Raw genomic sequence first — 26,800 nt, forward strand, 5'->3', positions numbered from 1 at the left:
ATGAAGCCTTTAGGAATACATCCCAACAGAGTTGGCAGGTCTACTGAGAAACCTTGATGAAGGCCTGAGGCCCACAGTGCTGGGCAACACCAAAGCTGAAAATGCCAAGGGGAAGATGGGGTAAGTCATGAATTCGCAACTAGATAATACAAATTTGATTTTTAAGAGCATGTGAATTATACAAATTAGGAAATGTTGGGAGAGGCATTGAGTTCCACAGCTTTGAGATCCTGGGAAAAGTTAGACTAGGAAGGAGAACATGTGGTCTGGCTTTGTTGCCAAGAAGGAGCAAGGGAAGGACTTGTGGAGGAAATGTATCCTGCATTTGCAACCAAATTTGTTCTGAATGCTATAAATTTCACGCCGAAAGAAAGAAAGAGGGATAGAAATCAGCCAGGGTGCCTGCTTTTAAGCATAATCTAGTGATCCCTGAATGTGTGGATAGTAATTGAGGACAGAATCACACTGAATAGGCCAGTAGTCCCCACTGTCAAGCTGCACGTGGTCTGTTGAGAGAAACACTTGAGGGAGGGCTACCAGTGCCTGAAGAACCATAGCCCGTGATACATCAGAGCCTTCAATAGTGAGAAGGAAATAAAGAGGGAGGGAGGAAGTCAACAGTAACAGTTGCCCCGACTGTTAAAATCAGTCAGCAGGAGGTCGTCACCTAGGGCCTGGATGGAAAGGTCCCTGGAACTCGGTAAGTGCTCTGAGAGGTGATCCAGTTGAAAGGAAGCCCAGAGCAGAGAAGGCCCAAAGTTTACTTGCTCGACCCAGAGGAGCACCCCTGTTCTCCCCGGCAAACCAGAAAACTTATTTAAAAAATATAAAAACTTGCTTTACCCTTTCAGCCCTGGCTGCTGTTCCCAGCAAGTTTTGCCAGATGAAAGCCATCAGTTCTCCCACAACCAGGCCAAGGGTTAAGATGGCAGATGGAGTCCTGATGACTGCAGGCAGGTGTGTAAAAATCGGCCCCTTAAAGTCAGATTTCCTGACTGAAACATGCCAGGGGCTATGAGTGCAGAGTAAGTGCGGACCTAAACATTGAGGCGCCGTTGGCTGCCCAACTCCATCCCTAAGATGAGCTCATTCATCACAGACCAAGAGGTGAGGCAGGGAATTCTGTGGTTGGGTAGGGGCAATGCATTTGCAGATGAAGCCATGTCGTCAGCTCAGGATGCCTTTGGTCCAACTAAATGAGTTGCCATCCTGTTAGCATTTCCGGAGTCGAGACAGATTTACTCATCAATCTGGTATGGAAGGAGGATGTAAATCAGAAACAAATTGGGAGTCTGGCAACATCAAAGAAATGAAAGCTTTTGCCTTGTTTCTGCCCCAACATGCTGAAACATGAGGCTGCTCCTCTCTGTCCTTATTACTATCTCAAATAGATTGAAAAAACAGAAGGATGATTTGATTATTGAAGTGGTAGAATTACGTGCTGTGGAGGGTGCTGAATATAGATGCATTTATTTGTATCTGCAATAGCTGAGCGTAATTAGTGATTGAATTATTTTATTAATCCCAGTGCCATGACCGAGTGACATCCTGTGCCAGCATCTCAGCATTACATCGAATAGCTTAGCTGCCATCACAGCTATTATTATTGAAAATTCAGTAGGCCAAGTTTTCTGACTGAAGCCTCCAGCATGGAACCTTACCCAGTGGGTGTGTCCACCAGGAAGTCTTGTGTGGAGCCCGTTATTTTCCATGAAATTTAACCAATAGGAGATCATGAGCTTTATGCGTGATGTTTCTTGGTGGGCGAGGTTCCACATCAGGAGTGTATAGCCGGAAAATGCATTCAGTGTAGCGCTGAGGGAGTGCTGCAATGTTGCACGTGCTGTTTCTTGGGTGAAACATTAAACCAAGGCCCTCTCAGGTGGATACAGGAACTCCGAAAACACTATTTGACAAAGAGCTGGAGGGCTCTTTCTCGTGTCCTGGCCAAAAAAAGCAGATAGCCTGGTCATTTCTCTCATTGCTGCCTTTGCGACCTTGCTGTGTGCAAATTGGCTGTTGCACCTCTCTGCATTATAACAATTACTACATCCTCAAAAGTACTTCATTGGCTGTAAAATACTTTGGGAAATCCTGAGGACATGACAGGTGCTATACAAATGCAAGTTTGTACAGTATTGGTCTCCTTATTTAAGGAACGCTGTAGATGCAGTCGAATCGGTTCAGAGGTTTACGAGACGGATACCAGGAATGGGCGAGTTTTCTTATGAAAAAAGATTGGACAGGTTAGGCTTGTATCCACTGGAGTTTAGAAGAGTAAGAGGTGACTTGATTGAAACCTTTAAGATCCTGAGGGATCTTGACAAAATGGATGTAGAGAGGTTGTTTCCTGTTATGGGAGAATCTAGAGGGGGTCACGGTTTAAAAATAAGGGGTCACTAGTTTATGACAGAGATGAGGAGAAATTTTTTCTCTCAGAAAGTCGTGAATCTTTGGAACTCTTCCTCAAAAGGCAGTGGAAGCAGAGCTTTTGAATATTTTTAAGGCAGAGCTGGACAGATTCTTGATTAACAAGGGGGTGCAAGGTTATCGGGGGTAGACAGGAATGTGGGGTTGAGGTTACATTCAGATCAGCCATGATCTTATTGAATGGCGGAGCAGGCTTAAAGGGCCAAATGGCCTGCTCCTGCTCCATGTTCATATGTATAAATCTTTAGCTTTTGATTTTGTCTTAGATTATAATAGAACTCCTTGTGATTGATGTCCTGTCATATAAATGACAAGAAGAAAGAACTTACATTCATGTGGAGTGGCAGTAGGTGTCACTGGATTATATGAACTGTTTGAGGCTTTGACACAATCTCAGGGGTTCAGATGTCATTTAAATGCAGCCAGATCTCAGATGGAATAACAATTGGATGTTGCTAAGCATCTAGAGCAAGGGAATGTGGTCTTAGTGGTTCCTGTAAATACAGAAAGAAAGGCCTTAGGAACTTGCACTGGGCACTGAGGGACAGTGACAGTGCTACATGTTGCTGGTCAATGATCAGTGACAGGTGATGGTTTCAGTAACCCGCCCACCTCCAGAAAACGCCAACAGCTTTGGGCAGGTGACCCCCTGGAGAAAGAGAACGGGACTCTCAGTGGGAGATCTTCTGTCAAAAGACGGTTGACATAATCCTTGAGTTAGTCAATGGCATCCAAGCTACAGCAGCACCATAGGGGTAGAACAGAATGGGTTAACTAAAGAGTGACTGAGGGTATTCACAAGCACTACAGGTCTCTGACTTGAAACAGATTGGAAGAACAGCTACAGGAGCTCTGATGAAAGACGACTGATGGTAATGGGACAAACTCTGAATATTCCCTGGATGACTGCGTGTTCCAAAGTCCCTAGTTCAGAGGACAAATGCTTGACTGTGCTTTTAAATCCCTTCATTACAAAATATCAAGGAAATCCTGCACACTTCAGGAAGGGGGTTGATGAAGTCTCTGTGCTGGTATTACATGCCATCCTGTGTTATAAGGGCACTGTGGGAAGAACTGCCAACCATTGGCCCAAAGGCAAGTTTTGCATCCTGTGAGAATTGGCCTGTACAAATCAGAAACATGGTGACCATAGTATCCCTCTCTTGTTTGTGATAGGGGAGGGACTTACTGTAAATGGCAGCTCCTGAAGACATCATTGCAATGGTGGCAGTCACTGATGATAATTATTCAGCAGTTCATGGATGTTCAAGTGTGACCAAGGGGAATTGAAAGACACTTTTCTGACTATTCAATCAATTATTACATTTTGGGAGGGCTTCCCTGTTTGTCGATGCTATTTTGCTGCCACTCTGGAGTGGAAACAATGCCCATTTTGTCCGACTTAATGTGAGCTTCTCTCCCGCGGCTAAATAAACTTTCATTTCCCCATTCTGTCATCCTCCTCCAGCTGGGAGCCTACGCACATGAGGTCCCAAAACTCGCTGCTGCCTTTGTCACAAGTTTTACTTGGTGCTTCAGACTGGCAAGGGGTGATGTGCACCTATGCAGCAAGATGGGCAGGATGCCACCATTTAAAATCAACAAAAAAAACGTCTTGGAGCTCATTACGCAGATTAGAAAGCAGGCCAAGGTATTGGTCTTCCAGCAAATGTGTGCAGTGAAAGCTTCATTGCTCTGCAGCTCAGCAACCCCTCCCCGCCCCCATCTCTGGAATTATTTTGGAACTCCTTGCATTAAAGAGCCAGCCTCACAGTATTAGAGGCTATTCAAGCAGGCTCAGAGATGGGAACAGCCAGTTCACTAAAGCCTGCTATAGCGCTTTCTTGTTTGACACTGCAGTAAATTTGCTGAGTGGCAAACGTTGTCCTGGTGTGAAATCGGAATGTAACTTTCATTTAAGTTATTAACGATAAATATGCAGAAGCATTCCTAAGCACAAACATGGAAAGGTGTCTGGCATTGTATGGTGATGCTGGCCCTTTAAATACATCATCTTTTTCTTTGTATTTCTGATGAGGCTCAAGAGGGATCTTAGTGCTGGGAACCGGTTTTCTGATTTTAACAATCATTCACAGAGCACTTCTGCTGTTACTCCACAAAGAGCACTTGCTACTAATGTGACATTTCCAACACCAGGCAGCCTTCTAACCTTGGAGTGAGACTGTCAGTTTAACATCAATTAGTGCTGCATTATGAGCAGTTTGGAAGTTCAAACTTGCACCGAGTGGTTGAGATTGCCTGTACTCATTTTAACAAGTAGCAGAGAGCTGAGACTTTAACCATAGCCACTTTGCTTCGATTTACATCGATAACGCCAGTACTCTTTTTAAAAGTCACATCTTGTTTTTTATTCTTTCACGGGATGTGGGCGTCGCTGGCTAGGCCAGCATTTATTGCTCATCCCTAATTGACCTTGAGAAGGTGGTGGTGAGCTCCTTTCTTGAACTTTGCAGTCCATGTGGTGTAAGTACACCCACAGTGCTGTTAAGGAGGGAGTTCCAGGATTTTTACCCAGTGCTAGTGAAGGAACAGCCATATAGTTCCAAGTCAGGATGATGAATGGCTTGGAGGAGAAATTGCATGTGGTTATGTTCCCATGCATCTGCTGCCCTTGTCCATTTAATAGAGGTCATGGTTTTGGAAGGTGCTGTGTAAGGAGCCTTGGTGAGTTTCTGCAGCGTTCTGTTCTGTAGATGGTACACACTGCTGCTACTGTGCATTGGTGGTGGAGGGAGTGAATGGGGAAGGTAGTGGATGGGGTGCCAGACAAGTGGGCGATTTTGTCCTAGATGGTATCCAACCTCTTGAGTGTTGTTGAAGCTGCACTCATCCAGACAAGTGGGGAGTATTCAGTCACACTCCTGACTTGTGACTTGTAGGTGGTAGACAGGCTTTGGGGAGTCAGATGATGAGTTACTCTTCATAGAATTCCCAGCCATGGACCTGCATTTGTAGCCACAGTATTTATATGGTTGGTCCAGTTCAGCTTCTGGTCAATGGTAGCCCCCAGGGTGTTGATGGTGGGGGATTCAGCGATGGTAATGCCATTGAATGTCAGAGAGATTTGTTGGCTTCTCCTTTGTTGGAGATGGTCATTGCCTAGCACTTGTGTGGCGTGAATGTTATTTGCCACTTAATCACCCCAAGCCTGGATGTTGTCCAGGTTGTGCTGCATATGGGCACAGGTTGCTTCAGTGTCTGAGGAGACATGAAAGGTGCTGAACCTTGTGCAATCATCAGTGAACATCCCCACTTCTGACCTCTGATGGAAGGAAGGTCATTGATGAAGCAGCTGAGGATGGTTGGGTTGAAGACACTACCCTGAGGAACTCCTGTAGTGATGTCCTGGGACTGAGATAATTGATCTCCAGCAACCACAACCATCTTCCTTTGTACTAGGTGGGACTCCAACCAGTGGAGAGCCTTCCCCCTGATTCCCCTTGACTCCAGTTTTGCTTGGGCTCCTTGATTCCACACTCGGTCAAATGCTGCCTTGATGGCAAGGGCACTCACACTCACCCCACCTCAGGAGTTCAGCTCTTTTGTCCATGTTTGAACCAAGGCCGTAACGAGGTCAGGAGCTGAGTGGCCCTGGCGGAACCCAAACTGAGCGTCAGTGAGTAGGTTATTGCTGAGCAAGTGCTGCTTGATAGCATTGTTGATGACCCCCTTCTATTACTTTACTGATGATGGAGAGTAGACTGATGGCGCGGTAATTGGCTGGATTGGATTTGTCCTGCTTTTTGTGTACAGGACATACCTGGGCAATTTTCCACATTGCCGGGTAGATGCCAGAGTTGTAGCTGTACTGGAACAGATTTACTAGGGATGCGGCAAGTTCTGGAGCATAAGTCTCCAGTACTATTGCCGGAATGTTGTCAGGGCCCATAGCCTTTGCAGCATCCAATGCCTTTAGCTGTTTCTTAATATCATGTGGAGTGAATCAAATTGGCACCTGTGATGCTGGGGATCTCAGGAGGAGGCTTAGATGGAATCATCTGCTTGACACTTCTGGCAAATGCTTCAGCCTTGTCTTTTGCACTCATGTGCTGGGCTCCTCATCATTGAGGATGGGGATATTTGTGGAGCCTCCGCCTCCAGTTAGTTGTTTAAATGCCCACCATCATTCACGACTCCTTATGCTGTTTGGTACACAAGCCGCCCTGTGTTGCAGCTTCACCAGGTTGACATCTCATTTTTAGTTATGCACGGTGCTGCTCCTGGCATGCCCTCCTGCACTCTTCATTGAACCAGGATTGATCCTCCGGCTTAATGGGGATAGAGTGGGAGTTATGCCAGGCCATGAGGTTACAGATTATGGTTGTATACAATTCTGCTGCTGCGGATGGCCCACAGTCTGTCATGCCCAGTTTTGAGTTGCTAGAATTGTTTGAAATCTATCCTATTTAGTATCTCGTAAAAGATTATAAGCTGTAATTTTAAAAATTACATGCAATTTTAAAAATTTGATTCTGTAAGTGGATTTTATATGTTTCCCTTTTTGCAGTGAAACAATTGGTGCTTTCAAACCTAAGATCATTAGATTTTTATTAGTCTAGGGCATCAAGGGATGTGGAACTAAGTTGAGTAAATGGAGTTAAGATACAGATCAGCTATGATCTAAGTGGATGGTAGTACAGGTCTGAGGAGCTGAATAGCCTGCTCTTGCTCTTTTCTTCCATTGACACTCAGTGATGTTGTTCGGACAACTGATTTGAAAAAGCTACTGAGAGATACAGCGTGTTGCAGGTTGTATTCCCTGAATATGGCAGACTGAGGTATGACCTAATAAAAGGATTTGATGCAATGTTTCCTTCTTCATTCATGGAAGGTAGGCATCACTGGCTAGTCCAGCATTTGTTGCCCATCCCTATTAGCCTTGAGTGGCTGAGTGGCTTGCTGGACCATTTCAGAAATCAGTTAGGAGTCAACACATTACTGTGGGGCTGGTGTCACACAGAAGTCAAACTAGGTAAGGATGGCAGATTGCCTTTCTTAAATGGCACTAGGGTTAAATGGGTTATGATAGCTTAGTGGTCATAAGTTCCAAACTTTGATAATTGAACTCAATATCCACCAGCTTCTATGCTGGGATTTGAACCAGTGTTCCCTGGGCTGTAGGATTACTAACCCAGTGACATTACACAGTGCCACTATTTCCCTGAAGATGTAGTAGATTCAGAGAAATTAGTTCCTCTGCTGAGGGAATCCAGAATAATTGGGGCACAATCTTTAAATGAGAGTCAGGCCATTTAGAATTGAAATCAGGAAGCATTTTTTTTTCCACACATGGGGTGATGTGGCCTTCTCTCCCCTCAAAAAGGCTGTTGCTGCTCAGTCAACTGAAATATTCAAGATTGAGATTGACTTTTTTCAAATGAGGTAATAAAGAGGGTGACAGAAGTGGAAGGGCCTTAGTTTATTTTAAAGATGCTGTGCGTTAAAATTTTTTGAATGACCCCTTCACCCTGAGTGGGAGCCATTTTGACTTTGTGCGATCGTGCAAAATGGGTGATAGCAAATTGGCAGCGTGTTTTACAATTCTCATGATTTTTATTTCCATTTTACATCAAGAGGAATATAGAGAAACAAACATGGGGAGAGATGTAAAATGGGCTGCTGACTCACAACTGCACAAAGTCAAAAGTGTATCCATGATTAGGACTCAGTGGGGAGTGGTGCTGGAAGAAGCACTTCCTGAGAAATTGCAGCCTTGATATCCTGGAATATGGACTCCCTCCGAGCGCTGCTGCTCACTGGGAGCACAGGATTATGGAATCATTCATGCTGTAACAATAAGTCCAACAATAAGCCAGGAAAGAATGACAATCCCTTCAGCATTATTGAGTCCTATATATCTTTTCTTTATTACAAACATGAGAGACAGACGTGTGTGGAATTACACAGGAATTTAGTTTCCCCTGCACAATATTGTTAGTTCACTGGTTAATATGTTTGCGTTAAATTGCTGTCCACTTATTTAATGCACTTGTTATCGCCAAACAGCTTAATGTCTATGCAGAAATAGCAAGCAGGAATCAACGTAGAGTGTTAATCACGGGTTAATAACTGTATTTAACTGTGTTAAAAAGTGCAGATGTGAATTTAGCAGAAAAGCTGAAATGGTAACTGATGTGATTAAAAATAGCGCCTGGAACAAATTAAATGCCCTTGCACAGTTATTAGTAGATAGAGAAGCGATGGCTCCTAGAATTTCTTTTTAATTTAACTGACTTGGTTACATTTAAAACTAACAGCTATGAAAATAAAATTTCCATCAGAACTGTCACTATTTCTTGTGCACCATTTCCTTTTCTCCAAGGTTTCAGCTTTCCTCTCCTGATGATATTGATTTATGTTGGAGTATTGCTTCACGGTTGCAGAGTGCCCTCCAGCACTTTGTCAAAGTGACCATCATTATTCCTGTGGAATCCTTCATCATAGCCACAGGAAGCTATTTGACCACATGGGGCATCATAGTCACGTCCAATCTTATCCTCAGCCAATGGACGGATGGGCTTCCAGCAAGAATTGGAGGGTAGGGATCCATAGAGGGAAACCTGGCCAATTCTCTGCCCCGCTTGGCAGGACTGGTTCCTGGAAGCAGGCAGCACCAGCCTGCCAACCATCACAGTCTTGATAAACATCACCTGGCTGGTTACTCACAATGCACAGCACAAGGAAGTCTCAGGCCCAAGTCCCAGTAGTCTGACAGTGGGACCCTCAAACCAAGTAACAGCTTGACTCCTTCTGCTAGAAGATCTCCTAGTTTAGGTGTCACATTTCTGAGTCAAAATACGGCCACTAAGAGTCAACACTGTGCCAACACATGGTGCCACCATTGGCACACTAATAATAGAAGAAACCAATGCTCTTGAACAATGTTCTGAGTATTTATTTGTCTTGGTTACAATATAGCCCAGCATTGGATATGGTATTTGAAGAAATGAAAGGGTAGGACAAGGTGGTTTACTTGATGAGATGCGGTCTGCCCATTTAGGAAATGATGTAACCATGGCACTTATTGGAAGGCATCTGAATTATAAAGAATGCTGATGATGCTGCAAACTCCAAATTGGTATTTTCACTGTCTTAGTCTTTCTTGGCTTTGCTGTCCAGCTTATCAAAGGGGAATTGGATATACCTCTCTCTCTCTTCAGGTACCATGTCCTAAGAGGGCATTGGTGACCATGGATATATACTTGAACAGACAATATTTGCAAGACTATGGGGAAAGAGTGGAGGAGAGTGGGACTAATTGGATAGCACAGACATGATGGACTGAATGGCCACTTCTGTGCTTTATGATTCTAACAAGGTGAATGCTGAAGCCTCTTTGTAGCACAGAGAACACAGCTATCAGTTATTCTGGAAATCCCAGGAGGGAGTTAAGGTTGTACTGTAAGCCTGTCTCCAATTGTTGGAACATGCAGAGCATTGCTTCAAGATACAAGTGCTTCATCTGAAAATAATTCTGGTTTTCACATGAGTATCTTTTTACCTGCGTTTTGCTTCTGCTGGTGGCTCATGCATGGATAATTATGAATTATTGGTGTATCGAGTAAAATTGGTCTTTCTGGATTTCTCCTTCCCTCTTCATTCCCATTCAATTAAAGGTAGCGCAGGCAATTGCCTTAAGGTGAAGGCTCTGTGAATGCTTCTGGCGAGACTGGGATTGAACCACCTACCATGTACACACTAAGATTAAAAGAAAGAGAGTCCCCTTTGGGTCACAGAAAGCACAGAATTGGAGATAAGTTCCCAAATGCGATGTAGATTCCGTGACGACCAGCAGTTCTGAATTGCTTCCTCACTCTTGTTAGTCAGTGGTCAATTTGATGGAGCCACTTTTTCTGTTGATACGTCTGTGGCCAGAGAACTGTCTGACACTGCAGATGCTCTCTGCTAGCCCATAAGAAGTTCAACGCATAACACGAAAGGCCATGCTGACTTTGGTGACGGCTTAGCAATCTTCCTTTCTCAACTGCAGTGCCAGTGAAACTTTGCATGAATTCTCACAGAGCACAAGAACCTAGATTGTGAAAAGAAAATTTGAAGGAGCTCACCTTTCAATGAAGACTTTAGCTGTCTTCATTTCAGCCTTCTCAGTGATGTGTATTTCATTGAATGATGTGAATGCATCAAAAGAGCAATGCTTGAGCACATTAACAGGCTCATGTGGAGCATAAACACCGGTATGGACCAGTTGGGCTGAATAGCCTGTTTCTACCCTGTAAATCCTAAATTTTATGTAACAAGGGATGCTGGTGTATTAAGTACGTCAGTCTGCTAGGCTGATTGGCACATTTCACCAATTGAATTAATTAATGGTCGGAGGGAAACAATTCCTCATTCAGCCATTTTGTTTGGGTTGGGAAATGGATGGGAAGTGAGTGGTGTAATACATTCCAAACATTGTTGGCTACTTACAATCCCAATCTCCTGCCAGGGTTTCCAGAATAATTGTTATCGCCGCATGCTCCATTGTTCCTGTATCAGGTCTTTGGAAGAGCTATCCAGTTAGTCCCACTCCCTGCTCTTTCCTTGTAACCTTATAATTTTTTTCTTTTTTTAAGTTTTTCAAATATCTATTCCCTCCACCATCGATGCACAGTGGCAGCAGTGTGTGCCATCTACAACACGCACTGCAGCAACACACCACAGCTCCTTTGACAGCACCTTCCAAACCCACGACCTCTACCCACCTAGAAGGACAAGGGCAGCAGCAGTATGGGAATACCACCACCTGCAAGTTCCCCTCCAAGTCACACACCATTCTGACTTGGAACTATATCGCCGTTCCTTCACTATTGCTGGGTCAAAATCCTGGAGCTCCCTCCCAAATAGCACTGTGGGTGTATGTGCATCACATGAACTGTGGCAGTTCAAGAAGGTGGCTCATGACCATCTTCTCAAGGGCAATTAGGGCTGGGCAATAAATGCTGGCCTAGCTAGCGACGCCCACATCCTGTGAACGAATACATTTTTAAAAATATACATTCAATTTCCTTTTGATAACCAGGATGGTAAAGTCAGGGCTGAGTAAGAGGGTGAAAAATACCCAATGAGAGATTAGCAGCATAATCAGCAAAGCAGTACTAATTCTAGATGCATACCAATAAGCGCCATGGCTACACTGGCTAGCATTTTTCAGCCAGCGTGCGGGGGCAGTCCCAACGTCATCGCATTGTCTCATGGTGTTTCATTCGGCGGGCACGCGCTGGAATCGGCTGCGCGCCCGCCAATAAATGAAAGGCCTATTAACTAGGTAATTAATTTCAACTTTATGCTGCCCGTCCAACCTTACGATTGGCGGGCAGGCTAAAAGGCCACGAGGAGGATGAGGTTTCCTGAAGCTTTTACAAATGAAATAACATGTTTTTCAGAAAAATAAAAAAACATGTCCCATCTCATGTGACACAGTCACATGAGGGGGCATGTTTCAATAAATTTTTGTTACATTTATTTGTGTTTTTCAAAAGTGCTTCAGTCTCCCTGAGGAAGCTCTGTGCCTCAGGGAGATTGAAGCGCTCTTTCGTATGCATGCACAAAAAGAGTGCTGGCCCTCCTCCTCCCGCCTGCACAGGTAGCGCGCTACCGCTCACGTCTTATGCTGGTTGGGCCTTAATTGGACCACCCACGTAAAATGGCGGCACGGCTCCGTGATCGCCCCTGCTCGCTCCCACCAAGCCCGCCCGACACGGGAAAAATTCTGGCCACTGTATCTTAAAGTGGAAAACCATATCTGGGAAAGTAATTTGCCACCATCTTCTCAAAGGCAATTAGGGTTGGGCAATAAATGCTGGCCTAGCCAGTGACGCCCACATCTTGTGAACGAATACATTTTAAAAAATATACCTTTAATTTCCTTTTGATAACCAGGATGGTAAAGCCAGGGCAGAGTAAGAGGGTGAAAAATACCCAGTGAGAGATTAGCAGCATAATTAGCAAAGCAGTACTAATTATAGATGCATACCATATTATGCTTAATGTCAACAACAATGTCTGAGCTGTCGCCACTCCATGGAGCATTCTGACTCTCCATGTCTACCAATTTTTCCATGGGAAAAATAAGGAACCAATTAGAAGGAAATGTTCTTAACTCCTTTAGGAACTGTTAAAAAAAATCATTGGGATGAATTCAAATCAGAAATCCCATCATGGTTTAAGCCAGCAGGGTTGTCTGATGTTAATGGTGCCCTATCCTAAATAGAATGGAGTTTTTTTTTGTCTGTTGAATTGTCGCTGTGTAACAATTTAGAAAAAATAAATTGGACTTCTCCCTCAAAAGCAGAATTAAATTGGCATCATTTCTGGCATCAGAGCTGGAGCACGTAGTTCTCAAAAGGGCTTATGTAGACAGCTTATTGAACTTCTTTCTGTGTCACTTGCAGAGTGCTATACTGCTAATGGTGCCGACTACAGAGGCTGCCAGAATCGAACCTCACACCAAGGAGGAAAACCCTGCTTGTATTGGAATGAAACCTTCCAGCACCCTTACAACACCCTCAAGTACCCCAATGGAGAAGGAGGCCTAGGGAATCATAACTATTGCAGGTAACAGCTGACCTATGTTAACCCTTTGAGCTCCTTTATCCTTTATATATGGAGTTTCCTAAATCAGTGTTGTGTCCTTATAGAAGTAGAAACATAGGAACAAGGAGGAGACCATTCTTCCCCTCACGCCTGTTCTGCCATATTTAGATCATGGTTGATCTGTATCTTAACTCCATTTATCCACCTTAGTTTCCTACCCCTTAACAGAGGCTGGGAATTCTATGGCGGGTAACTCGCCTCCTGACTCCCCAAAGTCTGCAGCCCGCTTGATCAGCACCCCATCCTCTTATGTTAAACATTCACTCCCTCCACCATTGACGCACAGTGGCAGCAGCGTGTACCATCTACCAGATGCACACTTCTTTAATAGCACCTTCCAAATCTGTGACCTCTACTGCCTAGAAGGACAAGGGCAGCAGACACATGGGAACACCATCTCCAGCAAGTTCCCCTCCAAGCCACAAATCATCCTGACTTGGAAATATAGTTGCTGTACCTTCACTGGGTCAAAATCCTGGAACTCCCTCCCTAACAGCACTGTGGGTGTACCTACACCACATGGACTGCAGCGGTTCAAGAAGGCAGCTCAACAGCCCATGAAGGAATTTTTAAAAACCTTACTTAGCAAAAATCTGTCAATCTCAGTTTTAAAATTTTCAATTGAGCTCCCAGTTTCAACAGCTTTTTGGCAGAAGAGAATTCTAGATTTCCACTACCCTTTGTGTGATGAAGTACTTCCTGCCATCACTAGCAAAATGATGTTTTGTTAACTCCAGATGAACAAGTGGTTTATAAAAAAATCAAAGTACTGGCAGATGCCAGAAATCTGGAAGCAGAAGAAAAAATTCTGGAATATACGAACTTGTGAGTTAGGAGCAGGAGTAGGCCATTTGGCCCCTCGAGCCTTTTCTGCCATTTGATAAGATTACGGCTTCCTGATTGTGGCCTCCACTTTCAACTCTACTTTCCCGTTTACCCCATATAATCTTTGACTCCCTTGTAAATCAAGAATCTATTCAAGTCCAATGTAAAAACATTCAATGACCCAGCTTCCACTGCTCTCTCTCGATGTTCGGAGAGAAAAAAATTCTTATCTCCATCTAAAATGGGAGATCCCTTATTTGTAAACTGTGTCCCCTAGTTCTAGCTTCTCCTACAAGGGGCAGCATCCTTTCAGCATCCACCCTGTCAAGTCCCCTCAGGATCCTATATGTTTCAATAAGATCACCTCTCATTCGTCTAAAGTCCAGTGGATACAGGCCCAACCTGCTCAACCCTTCCTTATAAGATAATCCCTTCATTCCAGTCAAGTGAACGTTCTCTGAACTGCTTCTAATGTAAATATATCCTTTCTTAAGAAAGGAGACCAAAACAGTACCTTGGTCTCACCAATGCCCTGTACAAAACTTCCCTACTTTTGTATTCCATTCCTCTGGCAATAAACAATAACATTCCATTTGCCTTTCTAATCACTTGCTGTACCCGCATACTAACCTTTTGTGATTCATGTCCAAGGCTCCCAGATCCCTCTGTACCGGATAGTTCTAACCTCTCTCCATTTAAATAATATATTGCTTTTCTGTTCTTCATACCAAAGTGGACAAGTTTGCATTTTCCAAAATTATACTCCATCTGCCATTTTTTTGTCCACTCACTTAACCTATCTATATCTTTTTGCAGACTCCGCTTCACAACTTAATTTCCTACCTATCATTGCATCACCAGCAAATTTAGCAACCATACATTCGGTTCCCACATCCAAGTCATTGATTATAGATTGTAAATAGTTGAGGTCCCAGCACTGATTCCTGTGACACTCCACTAGTTACAGCTTGCTAACCTGAAAATGACACATTTATTCCTGCTCTCTGCTTCCTGTTAGCTAATCAAATCCTCTACCCATGCTAATATGCTATGCCCTACACCATGAGCTCTTATTTTGTGTAGTAACCTTTGATGTGACACCTTATCAAATGTCTTTGGAAATCTAAGTACACCAGATCTACAGGTTCCCCATTATCCACATTGTCTGTTACATCCTCAAAGAACTTTATAAATTAGCCAAACATGATTTCCCTTTCACAAAACCATTTTGACTCTGCCTCATTGCACTAAGATTCCTAAGAACCCTGTTATAACCTCCTTAATAATAGGTTACAGCATTTTCCCTATGACTGATGTTAAGCTAACTGGCCTGTAGTTTCCTGCTTTCTGTCTCCCTTCTTTCTTGAATAGAGGAATTACATTCACTATTTTCCAATCCACTGGGACCTTTCCAGAATCTAGGGAATTTTGGAAAATTACAACCAATGCATCTCAGCAGCCACTTCTTTTAAGACACTGGGATGAAGTCCATCAGGTCCCTGGGACTTGTCAGCCTTTAGTACTAGTAGTTTTCTCAGTAGTCTTTCCCTGTTGATTGTAATTGTTTTCAGTTTCTCTCTCCCTTTCACCTCTTGATTTACAAGAATTTTGGGGATGTTATTTATGTCTTCTACAGTGAAGACAGGTACAAAATATCTATTCAATGCTTCTTCCATTTCCTTATTTCCCATTATTAATTTCCCAGACTCACTCTCTACAGGACCAACACTCACATTAGATATTCTTTTCCTTTTTAAAGGCTTGTAGGAATTTTACTATCTGTTTTATATTTCTGGCTAGCTTTCTCTCATACTCAAATTTTTCCCTCCTTATCACTATTTTTAGTCATTCTTTGCTGGTTTTTAACTCTGTCCAATCTTCTGGCCTACCACTAACCTTTGCAAAATTGTACATTTTTTTTTTACAATTTGATTCTATCTTTAACTTCTTTAGTTAGCCACGAATGGTGCATCCTTCCCCTAGACTTTTTCTATCTCACTGGAATGTATCTTTGCTGAGCGTTGTGAAATAACTTCTTCAAGGTCTGCCACTGCATTTCTACTGTCCTACTTTTAACCTAATTTCTCAGTTCATTTCAGCCAGCCCTGTCTTCACATTCTTGTATTTGGCTCTATTTAAGTTTAAAACACTAGTCTTGGACCCACACTTTTCACCCTCAAACTGAGCATGAAATTCAACCACGTTATCATCACTGCTATCTAGAGGCTCCTATAGTATGAAGTCATTAATTAATCCTGTCTCATTGCACATTATCAGGTCTAGAATAGCCTGTTCTCTGGTTGGTTCTGGAATGTACTGCTCTAAGAAATTGTCCCAAAAACACTCTATGAACTCATCTTCCAGGCTACCTTTGCCAGTCTGATTCGTCCAACATGTGGATTAAAATCACCCATGATTATTGCTCTACCTTTCTTACAAGCCTCCATTAATGCTTCCTGTGTACTCCACCCTACAGTGTAGTTACTGTTTGGGGACCTATAAACTATTCCCACAAGTGACTTCTTACCTTTGTTATTTCATATCTCTACCCAAACTGGTTCTACATCTTGATCTTTAGAACTAAAGTTATCTCTCACTATTGTACCAGTGCCATCCTTACCTTTTCCTAGCTTCCTATCCTTCCAAAATATCAAGTAGCCTTGAATAGTCAGGTCCTAGCCTTGGTCATTTTGCAACCACATCTCTGTGATGGCTATCAGGTCATACATATTTATTTCTATTTGAGCTGACAAATCATCTGTTTTGTTACAAATGCTATGGGCATTCAGATACAGAGCCTTCATTTAGTTCTGCAGTTTACTATTTTTGCAAACTCTGGCCTTATCTGCTGGTGCACTCTTAAGTTTGTACACTTTGTCCCTTCCTGCCACACTCTGGTTATCATTACCCATGTTTCTACCCTGTACTATTACCTTGTCCTTTCCCTTTAATTTACCACATCCCCTTGCTTGATTTCCTCCCACCGCCCACAATTTAGTTTAAAGCTCTCAGCATGCCTGTCAGCATCTGTGGAGAGAAGCAGCAAGTTAATGTTCCATGTCTAACCCTTCATCTGAACTGGTAAAGGATAATGCCTGAAACATTAATAGGAACAATATGTGTTATACATTCATATCTGAAACTCTCTTCTAACTTGTGCCTACGCATTAACATTTTCTTTGGTATAAAATGAATATGAATGCTTGATTGACAGATTCTTTTTTCTTTATTCAAATGCGATGCTGGCAATAGAAAATTGGGTTTGGATGAGTGAGCAGATTGGATGGTTCAGATTAATGGGATGATAGTTCCCTCTGTAAAGTTTCTGTGTGACGTGCACTCAGGGAGTCTCAACCCAATTCCCAATGGGCACAAAACTACTGTTAAACTGCCATTCTCAAACATAGAGGCCATAGGATGACTGTTGTGAGAAATGGAAACTGTCTCAATGGTGTAGCAGCAGGTGCTTTCTGAGGTTGGGACTGACACATATTGGAGTAGATTTTCCACATTGCCACCCAGGCATAAAACAGGCAATGATGATCAGGCACCTGTCAAAAAAAAAAATCAGTTTTAATTTCCATTGCAATTCATTCTTAGGATTGAGCTCAGGGAACCTGGCTCCATAAATCTAACTGTATGTGATACACCTGACTTGGGAGCACTCGATGCTGACAATGGGTGCTTAAAGGAAAAGAATGTTCCATACCCCAGGAAGACAGCCTCTCATTAGACCAACATAAAATATCCTTAAAAATTGGACTTTACAAACACCTAAAGTCTACATGTTGTGACTAATACCAATAAGTAAAGTAAAATAAATTCAGTTTTTTTACCAAAATAGGCACTTTATTTCCCCTGATTGTAATGAGTCATGAATATTAATGAGGAGATAAGTCATGCACATAGACTGGAAATTTTGCAATCAATGCACGTGGGACTCACTGCAAGAAGGAAGCATCAAAATGAGGGGAACAAAACACATTTCCAACACAACAATCTTAAGGGAACTGTTCATTACATAGAGGTCAATTAGCCGATAATGCTGACCATCAGAAAGTAGATTCAATAAAGTTTGTTAACCAAGAATCTCATTCCATACTGTTTTCTCGACTAAACTATATTTATTGTGTCTAAGTTTGTTGCAGAAATTATGCTGAGTTCTCAAATATTTACTCATAACACTTAATCACGATGTGATTCAGAAAGAACTTAACGTGTCTTTCACCTCTTCAGAATGACCCGAAATCTTCCTGGCCAATGAATTATGTTTTAAGTAGGGTTGACATTGTTATGGAGGCAGCTAATTTGTATACCAGCAGGGTCTCATAAATGGCAAATTAAATGAACATTGAATGAACCTGTTTTTGAGGGTAAATGCGATAGGAGCCCCCTGCTCTTTGAAAACGGGCCCTGGGATCCTTTTTGCCCACGCGCACAGGCAGATGGAGTCTCTATTTAAAGCCTCATTTAAAAGATGGCAACTCCAGTCATGCATTGTGGTGCCATAAAAGCAGAAAGTACTAGAAATACTCAGTAGGTCTTGCAGCATTTGTGGAGCGAGAAAAAGAGTTAACATTGCAGAGTTTTTCAGATAGCTGTTTCCCTCCCACCACCAGAAAAGTCGGTGGGGAACGCACACCTGCTTCTGATGGTTAAGGCTCTGTCAAGTGTTAATTGGCCGGAGACGGGTCTTCTGCCCCCATCTGGGGAGGAAGTCCTGCCTCAGAGGGCTATCGGCCAATCTGACTGGCTGGCAGCTATGTAGTCTCAGTAGCACCATTGGGAGAGGTGGTCACTGCTCGGGACTACACCGAGTCCCACAGAATAAAGGGTTGGATACAGGTAAGACCCTCTGTGGGGCCAGGAGAGGAGGCACCGGGGCCTGGGGTTGTTGAGATGGGTGGGAACCAGGGGTGAGGGGATATCCAGGGGGGGACAAACCTTGGGTGGGCACTTAATTAGCCATTTAAGGATTGGAGAAAGGGCAGGCAGGGCCGCCTTAGATCTCGCTCCCCTCTCCTGTAAAATTGCTGCCAGGTTGAGGATGGGGGGGAAGGACACAGGCAGAATTTTGCAGGCACCCCCACCTGCAAACCTGCTGGAGGACTGCAAAGTGCCGCCCTATTTTTCAGTTTGTGACCTTTCATCGAAACTGGGTATATGTTAAAAATGTAATAGGATTTGAGCAAATGACAAGCACTAGATGCGGGGTTGCTGGGAAGAGGACAAAAGGGAAAGCCTGTGATAGCGTGGAGGGAAGGAGAGATTAAGCGACAAACAGGTGCATAGCCAAAGGGTGTGGTAATGGGACAAATAAAGAAGCAATAGATATGTCTACAGATGATGTGACTTCCTCTTGCTCAAAACCTTCTTACATTTCTAACTTTTCCCAGTTCTGAAGAAAAATCACAGACCTAAAACATTGGGTGGAATCGTCCCAGATTTGCACTAAATGCGGTAGCGGGCAGGGAAAGCGACCTTTTACCCCCCCAGCCGCAATGGTGGCTTCTCACGCTGTATCTTCTCAAAGCCATTGCATTCCTGGGAAACAAGGCGTTTCAATGGCGGGCAGGCTCACATTTGCTCGCACGCCATCACCTTGCTGCTTCATCGCGCCAGGCGCCCTATCTGAGGAGTACCTGCGCGTACACGTCTCAGTGCTTCCAGCCCAGAACTGCTGCTGAAGAGAGGAAGGCCCCGAAAGGCAAAAAGACTGTAGCACCCCCCAGTTTAGTGATGCATCCCTAAAGCACCTTTTGGACACCATAGAGGCCTGCCATGATGTCCTCTACCTCCGCTCTGGCCGCAGGATGGGCAGCAACATCATCATTCCAGCTTGGGAGGCGGTGGCAGCGGTGGTCAGCACCAATGCCCTGCAAAAGAGGACAGCCATCCAGTGCCGCAAGAGGATGAATGATCTCCTCCGTTCCACCAGGGTAAGTCACTCTTCTCATCACTCTCAACTCACACACTCTCAAACCCATCACACATCCACAGGACCCTCACTCACTGCCAGTTCAAGGGACATCACCATTCACTCTCTCACACACACCTTCATTGTCCTCATCCTGTCCATGGGTGGAGGAATGCTGAAATCAAGGTCCTCACAGACTTTAAAAACAGAGCCATCCAGCTGGCCAGTGAGGATCTGGACCAGTCCTGTGCTGACGGTGAGGTCGGCGCTGCTCTACCAAGTGAGGACCAACAATGCAACATCCATCAGGCAACCATGCTGTGAGTGATGTGTCCTGTTTCACAGGCCATTGCCATGCACTAATTATCTCTCCTTGCTTCGCAGGCAGATCTGGGAAACAGCTGACTGAGTCACAACCCAGGTCCTCGACTCAAGCCGTGAAGAAACCTCCAAAGAAGAATCTGATGACACCCTAATTGAAGACCCGTCACAGCGCTCACCCACACCCTCCACCAGCGCAGAGACACACACCTCGGTGGGACCTAGCTTTAGAGTAGCCTCGGGATCACAATCTGGTGAGCACATCGCACTGTTTGGTCCACAGCAGGCGGAGGCAGGGACTTCCCAGATCTCTGGCACTCTGAGGACTGATGGAGGCTGGAAATTTGCTGAGTCCGAGTCAGATGACGAGCCTCTGGACTCGGTCATGTCTCAGTTGCTGGAGCTGCAAAGTCAAGCTCAGGAACATCAGGAAGGGATGTCCGCTGCACTCCTCAGATTGCAAGGCATGATGGAAGAATCCGTCCACCTTCAGGCTAAACCAATTGGTATGCCAATGTACCGAGGTCAACACTGGTAAGACGGCGGCTGCCATGGAGATTTTGGTCCAGGATGTTGCTCCTGCACTGTTGTGCAGGCTGAACTCCATTGCTGATGTCGTAGTTGACCTCCAACTGTGCGTATGCGAGAGGGCTGTGGGGAAGCTTGATCTCACTCCAGCTTCCCCTTCTCCTTAAGGAGTCAGCCAGGGGCCCTCGGGTACCCATAGGAGGAGGATCAACAGGTGCACACCCCGGGGCCATCCACCCAGGTGACTCCGGGGTTGTCCAGCCCATCGAACCCTCTCTTCCTGTGACCCCAGCAGTTCAAGCTCCATAGGTCGAGGAGGGTGCCACTGTCTCTCAGCAGGGCCCCGAAATCAGGCCGGGACCCTCAAGGTCTTGGCCCTCCAGAGGATGCCTGCCAAGGGCATTACAGACAGGGTGTCGCCGTCAGCAGGCTGCCTCCATTTCTGTTGTGGATGTCCTGTGAGCACCAAGACATAGCGGCAGCATTAGGAAGGTTAAGAAGATGTAGTTACACAGCCTGGGCACTGGTGTTAGTCACTTGTACATAATGTTCACTATTGCCAATAAACTCTCAACAATGTCTCCCTGCCTATGGTTCCTTGTTCTGATGAGCAGTGCTCATGTCATTCAGATGTGAAACCTTTCTGCACAAGATAAAGGCAGGTGTCTCAGTCCAGGGCCTCTTCCCTGTGCTTTCTGCAGCCTTCAGACCAAAGTGATGGTCCGGCCTCACACTCCCTGGACACATTACTGATGCCTGCACCTTGACAGTGCTCGTCATTGCTGCCAGAATGTAGTGGGCAGGCGCCACAGAGTTCTCTAATTCTCTCAGTGTGCTCTCAGCATCTTTAAGGTGGGGCTGGCCCTCATCTCTTCAGTGTCTGTGACCAGTGACGCTGTGCTCCTGAAGGGCTCAGGTGCTGAAGGTGGACAAAGAATCAAGTGCTTTTAAAGTTTCATAGCTGCGTCTCCATTATATGACCCTGATCACAGAGTGAGCTGCCCTCGGCCAGCAAGGAGTCAGACATTCTCAGAGCCTATGTGAAGATCTATGGAGTGTCCTCACTGCATGTCATCATCATCCTCCTGCAGTCGAGCGACTATTAGGGCTTCCACTGCGTCTCCATGACAGGAACGTTATCACAGAGGGGATGTATGCTGCCATCAGCCAGACTGGAGTCAAACATTCATAGATGCAATGTGAGGATCTATGGTGTCTCCTCACTGCATGTTGTCATCCAAAAGTCTAGCAGCTATGAGGGCCCCCTGAGCACCCCTGCCTCGCCTGGCCAGTGCGAGGGCTTCATCACCTTCATTGTCACTCTCGAGGACCTCTCATCCCTGTTGAAATCCTCCTCAATGGAGGAGACCTACAGCTCCTCCTTCTCCTCCTCAGCTAGCTCCTCTCCCTGTTGCAGCACCAGGTTGTAAAGGGTGCAGCAGGTAATGATGATGCGTGACACCCTCTGTGGACTATGTTGCAGAGCTCCACCAGACTGGTCCAGGCACTGGAACCTCATTTTCAGCATCCCAATGGTTTGCTCCACCAAGTTGCGAGTTGCAGCATGAACCTTGTTATACTGTTGCTCTGCCACAGTCTGAGGTCGCTGCATGGGCATCATCAGCCACGGCCTTGTCCCTGAGGAGCCATCGCTGCAGCCTCTGTGGACCTTGAAAGATGTCAGGGACCTGTAACCGACTGAGAATGTAGGAGTCGTGGACACTCCCTGCGAACCGTGCGCAGACCTGCAGGATGTGTTTGTGGTGGTCGCACACCAGCTGCACATTCAGTGAATGGAATCCCTTGCAGTTGACACAGTTGACCGTTGTGACAGAGATCTGAGTGCCACATGAGTGCAGTCGATGGCACCCTGCACCTGTGGGAACCCCGAGATCTGGGAAAATCCAATCGCTCTTGCATCCTGGCTCTCCTGGTCCCGGGCGAAATGCATAAAGTTGTGTGCCCTCATGAAGGTGGCATCCGTGACCTCATGGATACATTTGTGGGTGGAGACTTGCAAAGTCCCATAGAGGTCACCAGTGGCGTAAAAATTGAGTGCCGCAGTCACTTTCATGGCCACTGGCAATGGATGCCCTCCATGTCCCCGTGGCGCCAAATCCTGCCAATGTGACCGACCAGTTCTCTCAACCTGCGCAGTCTTCAGTGACACTGGCTCTCGGTCATCTGCAGGAATGAAAGGCACCGTCCACAAATCCAGGGTGCCGCTAGGCGCGACAGCTCCCTATGGCTCTTTTGCGGCATGTGCGGTAGCCCCAGCCACCCCTTCTTCCTGTTGGTGCTGCTCCTCCCTCTGTGCAGCCAGGATCCTCCATTGCTCTCTTCTCTATCGTCTTCACTCTCTGTAATCCATGATGCATACAGCTAGGTCACCAGGCTCCATGCTCTTGATGTACTCCACCTGCAGGATGAAAGAAAGAGACACATGGATTAGCTTGAGTGTTCTAAGAACCTCTCTTGGTTAAGTCTGAAGGCTCCTTAATGCATCCCGGAGAGTGCTGGCCACCACTTGGATGGTCAGAGTTTAGTGCGCTACGTGGCTGCCCGAAACCCCACCCACCTCCACCCCACCCTGACCGATTGGCAGCAGCTTTGCCCATTGGACTGCATGCTCTGCTCTCAGCTCAGGCACAGGCATTCTCCTAACCCGCACTGCAAGGCTACGCTGTTAGCTTAAACCATGGGGGAGACTGGTCCAAACCGAGATGATGACTTCACAAGGGGCTGTGAGCACCTCCAGCAGTGACTGCTCCACAGCCATCTTTAGCAAGGAGATTGTACAATGTGCCCAGTCATTCAACTGTTCTGCAGCCCACTAAAACACTTATTAGTTTGCAGTCTGTGCCTGAGGGATGAAAAGCTCTGGAGCACTTGGTGGCACTTTCATGCCTCTGCATTGCTTGAGTGGGCAGATAAGCTAGAGGCCTGACTCCAATCATATCAATGTGGCTGTGCCTGAACTGTCTCAGCTGCAGTGGAATGGTCACTTTATACAAGGTTTCCCTAATGCGTGGCTGCTTCCCTCCCTGCAACCCTGCACGTGCTTGTGCACTACCATCAACCGCAGGGCAGCTCTTTCCCACCTTCCCCCCACTACCCCCCCTACAATGAGCCTCAACTACAGGGCAGCCCTTGTCCCCACCTCCAAGACGCCTCAAACGAAGGGCAGTCCTTGCCCTCCCCCCCGCCCCATTCAAAGCGCCTAAACCTTGAAGTTCAACAGGTGACCCGGGCAAGTGCTGCACAACGTTACTGTGTTACTCACGTCCGAACTCCCCTAAAAGCGCATGCCCATCAAGTACACGTCTTATATATGCTGTTGTGAAACATGGCGGTGTGCAATCACACAGACGTAAGCAGACAATCCAACTGGGGGGATAATTCCTCTGGGCTGGCCTTATAATGATATGTAGATGTTTTACAATGAGGTTCCCGATGTCCCATGGCCCGCAATCGATGGGCTGAGCGGATGATTGCAAATTGGTTTCACAACATTGTGAAACCGATTTCTGGCCTTTTGGCCATATTGTCCACTCATGCTGCTGAACACGCCTGGCGCCAGCGGGCACGGAAAATTCCACCCATTAACTCTGTTTCTCTCTCCACAGATGCTGCCTGAGCTGCTGAGTATTTCCAGCATTTCCTGTTTTTATCTCAGATTTCTGGCACCTGTGTTATTTTGCTTTTGTTTTAGCGTGACACTGTAGGGCCAGCCTAGAATATGTTTTAAATTCCTGGAGAGGGGCTTGAGGCCATGACCTTTTGATGTCAAGAGCACTACCCTCTGAGCTATGCTGTCACCAGTGGACTGCTGTTTCCTATCAAATTCTTCTAACTGACATTTTAGCAAAGAAGTTAATCCAATTATTATAACACCTTCATTAAAGCACCAGAGAATGAAGTTTCCTACAAATCCATCATGGAGCATATTACTCCAGTGCTCACCTGGTCCGCTATTTTTAATGTACATTTGCAGGGGGGAAGGATGTCTGGCCTTGTTGAATATTGCTTCTAGTGAAATCACCAATAGGCACCTGCAAAATGGCCCTTTACAGCTGAATGGGTCGAAATGCTCAAAAGTTCCAAAAGGTGTAACTATGAAGAATAGTAGAAATGAAGGTCGTGGTGTAATCTATACTATACATTATTTCTCCAAGCCTTGCCAAGTGGAAGGCATTGCTGTATCCATCTAATGTGTTGTACAGGACTATGGAGCTGGCTAGACTTAGCAATGTAACTGCAGTATTTAGACAGCTATAATTTGTATCATGCACAGTCACATGATATGTTGGAAATATTATTGATGTTGTATTCAAGCCACCTTGGACTGGCTCAATGGAGCATGAATACACAGCACAGAGATGCTTGTATTGTTGGCATTATGTTGTCAATTTTTTATCCGTCAATCAAAACCACTAAAAACATCAGATTAACTGGTCGTTATCATATTGCTGTTTGTGTGAGCTTGCTGTGTGCAAATTCGCTGTTGTGTTTCCCACATTCAACAGTGACTACACTTCTGAAGCATTTAATTAACTATAAAGCAGTTTGAGATGTTTACTGGTCATGAAAAATGCTATAGACATCTGTTGTAGGGTGGCTGAGTTGTACTATTAATGATAGAGTTGATCAGCAGATACTTGTTGGATGGAAGCTTTAAGTTTATTTACAATATACTCAGCAGCAACTACATGTGCACTTTCAACTCTGTCTCTACATTGACTGCTGAGGTAGCCCGTGCTACTCTCCTATTGGTTACTACAGATCATGTGATCTTCCTTAACAAATATTATTCTTAAAGTTACATTGCAAACTACATAAAACCATAATTACTACAACCTCTAAATACAAGTCTTTTTTTGACCTTACTCAGAGCCATAAAGTTAGTTGATATGGAAAGTTTATATTAATGTGACACTAGTATTTTGAACTGGCTTCACTGGTCAGCAGGATGTTGAAAATGGATGCTAAAAATGGATGCTACTTCTACACCATATTTCCCTCTCTCTTTTTCTTCCTTTTCCTATTTTATTCTTCCATCCCCCATCACCAGCCCCAATATAAAATATACCAAATCCTTGGTGTTGCAGTGGGATCGGCTGAAGGAATCGCAATGCTAAAAGGCTTACTGTCCACATCATTCACCCAAGCTGGTCCTGTACGGTAGAGGGACTCTGAATTCATGCTAGTCATGCATGTAAAATGGCTGTTCACCTTCTCAAGTATAATATTTCATTGAACTAATTGAACTATTGGATTGAAGCAAACACAGACTTTGCAGCAGCACCAATCAGATTTCAGTTACAAACTCTCATACCAATAATAGCTTTCTGCCCAATGTGTTGTGTTCACTTTTTTCTAATAAAGCTGGTTAACATTCAGTACATCTCCAGTTAGGCCTTCTGCAAGACTTGATGTGCTTGGGGCAAAGAAATGGACCACATAGATATCAAGCAACAACTCTGACATGTCTTCCTTCTTCCTTAACTGAGGTTTTCCACCCACGGTGGTTGACAGGGCCCTCAACCATGTCCAGCCCATCTCCCACGCATCCGCCCTCGCACCTTCTTCTCCCTCCCAGAAACATGATAGGGTCCTCCTTGTCCTCACTTATCACCCCACCAGCCTCCACATTCAAAGGATCATCCTCCACCATTTTCGCCAACTCCAGCATGATGACACCACCAAACACATCTTCCCTTCACCCCCCCGGTGGCATTCCGCAGGGATCGTTCCCTCCGGGACACCCTGGTCCACTCCTCCATCACCCCCTACACCTCAACCCCCTCCCACGGCACCTTCCCATGCAACCGCAGAAGGTGCAACATCTACCCCTTTACTACCCCTCTCCTCACCGTCCAAGGACCCAAACACTCTTTTCAAGTGAAGCAGCATTTCACTTGCACTTCCCTCAACTTAGTCTGCTGCATTTGTTGCTCCCAATGCAGTTTCCCCTACATTGGAGAGACCAAACGCAGACTGGGTGACCGATTTGCAGAACACCTTCAGTCTGTCCGCAAGCATTACCCAGACCTCCCTGTCGTTTGCCATTTCAACACTCCACCCTTGTCTCATGCCCACATGTCCGTCCTTGGCTTGCTGCATTGTTCCAGTGAAGCTCAGTGCAAACTGGAGGAACAGCAG

General features: G+C 45.2%; 1 protein-coding gene across 2 annotated transcripts in view; it reads left to right on the forward strand.

The window, feature by feature from the left end:
• kremen1 (kringle containing transmembrane protein 1) overlaps positions 1 to 26,800 on the forward strand; it is a 256,485-nt gene that overhangs the window by 29,176 nt on the left and 200,509 nt on the right. For both annotated transcript variants that reach the window (XR_013578183.1, XM_078554008.1), the window contains exon 2: positions 12,846 to 13,008. Coding sequence is in view for 1 of the 2 variants with exons in the window: in XM_078554008.1 (XP_078410134.1) it covers positions 12,846 to 13,008 (163 nt within the window). In the remaining variant the exon portion in view is untranslated. The remainder of the gene's footprint in view (positions 1 to 12,845; positions 13,009 to 26,800) is intronic.

This window comes from Cetorhinus maximus, chromosome 12 (genome assembly GCF_964194155.1).
Source record: "Cetorhinus maximus chromosome 12, sCetMax3.hap1.1, whole genome shotgun sequence".
Taxonomy (NCBI): Eukaryota; Metazoa; Chordata; class Chondrichthyes; order Lamniformes; family Cetorhinidae; genus Cetorhinus; species Cetorhinus maximus.